Source organism: Hipposideros armiger, unplaced genomic scaffold (assembly GCF_001890085.2).
Source record: "Hipposideros armiger isolate ML-2016 unplaced genomic scaffold, ASM189008v1 scaffold_114, whole genome shotgun sequence".
In the NCBI taxonomy this organism is placed as follows: domain Eukaryota; kingdom Metazoa; phylum Chordata; class Mammalia; order Chiroptera; family Hipposideridae; genus Hipposideros; species Hipposideros armiger.
The window spans coordinates 2,031,374-2,033,854 of NW_017731464.1; the positions used below are offsets into that span (position 1 = coordinate 2,031,374).

The window sequence follows — 2,481 nt, forward strand, 5'->3', positions numbered from 1 at the left end:
AAGACAATGATCTATAATAGACTATAGGCTGAAAAGATTAAATTAATCCTTTAACTCTTCAGGTAAACACAACAATATATGAATTTATCTCTTGGGTTTAAAACATTCTAGATATGTAAAAACTTAAAAAAATTTAAATAAAATGTCTAAAGCTAAATTTGAACTCAAGAAAAGGAAGCTTGATCCCATGTATAGTGAAAAGCTTGCTCAAGATCAGAAAAAGAATAGTTATTGATACTTATGTTGTGCCAGGCACTATTCCTGGCAGTTTATATCTATTAACTGATTTAGTTTTTATAACCACCCTGTGATGTACAAATAATTGTATCCATTTTACGTGTTAGGAAACTAAGGAACAGAAGTTACGTCACTTGCCCAATATCCAGAGAGTCAATGAAAGATTGGAGTTGGGGGTGTGGGTAATAGTGTTAAATCCTTTAACTGCCTTTCATTCTAACAAAACTCAACCCTTGAAACATAAATGACAGCGAACTATGAAATAGATGAGTTTTTTTAAGTTAAAGCATTTGGTTGCAATATTTTATTATCCACAGTGTTATACATCTGTGGTTCCAATATCTGAACTGCCTGACCCATGATTTGAGTGACTTTATTTTTTAATCATACATTTGTTTTTTCTTTAAGTTGAGATATCAGAAAGTTGAGACGATACAAAATGATCTTAGTAAAACCACTAATGGAAATATACTAAAATGCTTCCGAGTATTTTTCCTATACAACCAAATTAAGAAATTATCATATAGTACACAGTGTTGTGTTCTGTTTTATTCTATCATTGGCATGTTTGGAGGTTACTATATATGTAGTCAACTTTATAACAAAGTTTTAATGGCCCATTAAATGGGACAGTTTTCTAATCTTTGGACATTTAAGTTGTTTTCAGCTTTTTGTTCTCATAAACATGGCAAATAACCTGATGTATTTTGCTCTTTCTGTATTTAAAAATTTTTTTTTTATTTTTAGGATTCCCGGAAGCAGAACTCCTGAGTCACAGGTAGGTACAATCTATGACTTGATGTATGGTGCTAATACCACCAATTATGTAAGAGTGCCAATTTCATCCAATCTTTGCCAACAATGGGATCTATTAAAATGACAGAATTTTAATGGGTAAAGAAATGGTATCTTTAAATTTAAATATCTTTAATTACTAAAAAATTAAATTTTTTTTTTTAGATATTTCTTATGTGAATAGTCTGTCTTTATATTTAGCTATTTACAATAAACTCTCTTCTGTGTTTCAGGCTCCCCCAAGTATGAAAAGAGAAAAAGCTGGTCCAGGCCTACCTTCCAGAGACAAATAAAACAGTCTTGAAAGTTTTGGAGTCTTTGTAAAGAAACATTTTGTGATAATTTGAAGTTTACAATTACCCTTTAAACAGCCTTGCCTGTCACAAATCTACTCAACTTTACTTTCTTCTTAATTTCATGCTTTGAAGAAATAGGCTTCAGGGCCTTCAGCCTTCACTCTTATTCCTCAAACCCTCCAGAGGTTTCTATCCTCATCCTCTCAGGTCCTACACCTAATATCTTTCATCCCATCTATTTCCATCACTTGAGGGATAAGTGACTGTTACCCTCCCTGGGGAAATTAACCTTTAAGAGGAATGTAAATTAAAGCTAGAAGAATGTGGAGTTGTAAGGTTTGGCCAATGGGAGTGAGAATTTTCAAGGTTATCTCCATATCCAGCTAAGGCCATGTGGCGCTTTTGTGTAAGATAGACCCCCCACACACCTTGAGCATAGAGACTGTGTTAATCTCTGTAACAGTTGCCTACAAAGACATAGCACTTACTATATGCTGGATTCTGTTCCCCACATGTCACACATGTTAACGTTTTTCACAACAGTCTTGCTAGATAGCCACCATTATCTCTGTTTTACAGATGGGGAAACCAAGACACTGAACATATATTAGCTTGGGCTGCCTAAAAAATAGTTGAAAAACCAAATTGGGTGGCTTAAACAACAAATTTATACTCGAAGTTCTGGAGACCGGAAAATCTAAGATCAAGGACTGAAAGGTTTGGTTTCTGGTGAGGATGCTTTTCCTGGATTGCAGACAGCTGCCTTTTCTCTGTGGCTTCACAAGGTGTTGAGTGAGTGTGAGTGAGCAAACTCTGGTCTCTCCTTATGAGGACACCGATCCTATTGGATTAAGGTCCTGCCTTTATGACCTCATTTAACCATAATGACTTAAAAGCCCTGTCTCCAAATATGTTGGGGGTTAGAGGCTTCAACATATGAATTAGGGGTGGATACAGTTCATAGCATTCTGTCCCTGACTTCCCCAAATTCATGTCCTTACCACATGCAAAATATATCTATTCCATTCCAACAGCCCCAGAAGTCATAACTCATTCCAGCATCAACTCTAAAGTCTGAAGTCCGCAGTCTCATCTAAATATCTAAATCACATGTGGGTAAGACTTGAGGTACAATTCACCGTGACGCAAAATT

The 2,481-nt window shown here is 35.3% G+C and overlaps 1 protein-coding gene across 1 annotated transcript in view; it reads left to right on the plus strand.

The window, feature by feature from the left end:
- The window catches only part of FIGLA (folliculogenesis specific bHLH transcription factor), a 12,671-nt gene extending 11,330 nt beyond the window's left edge, over positions 1–1,341 (plus strand). The window contains exons 4-5 of the mRNA XM_019647624.1: positions 985–1,015; positions 1,266–1,341. Coding sequence (XP_019503169.1) covers positions 985–1,015; positions 1,266–1,325 — 91 coding nt within the window. The 3' untranslated portion in view covers positions 1,326–1,341. The remainder of the gene's footprint in view (positions 1–984; positions 1,016–1,265) is intronic.
- The last annotated feature ends 1,140 nt before the right edge of the window (positions 1,342–2,481 follow it).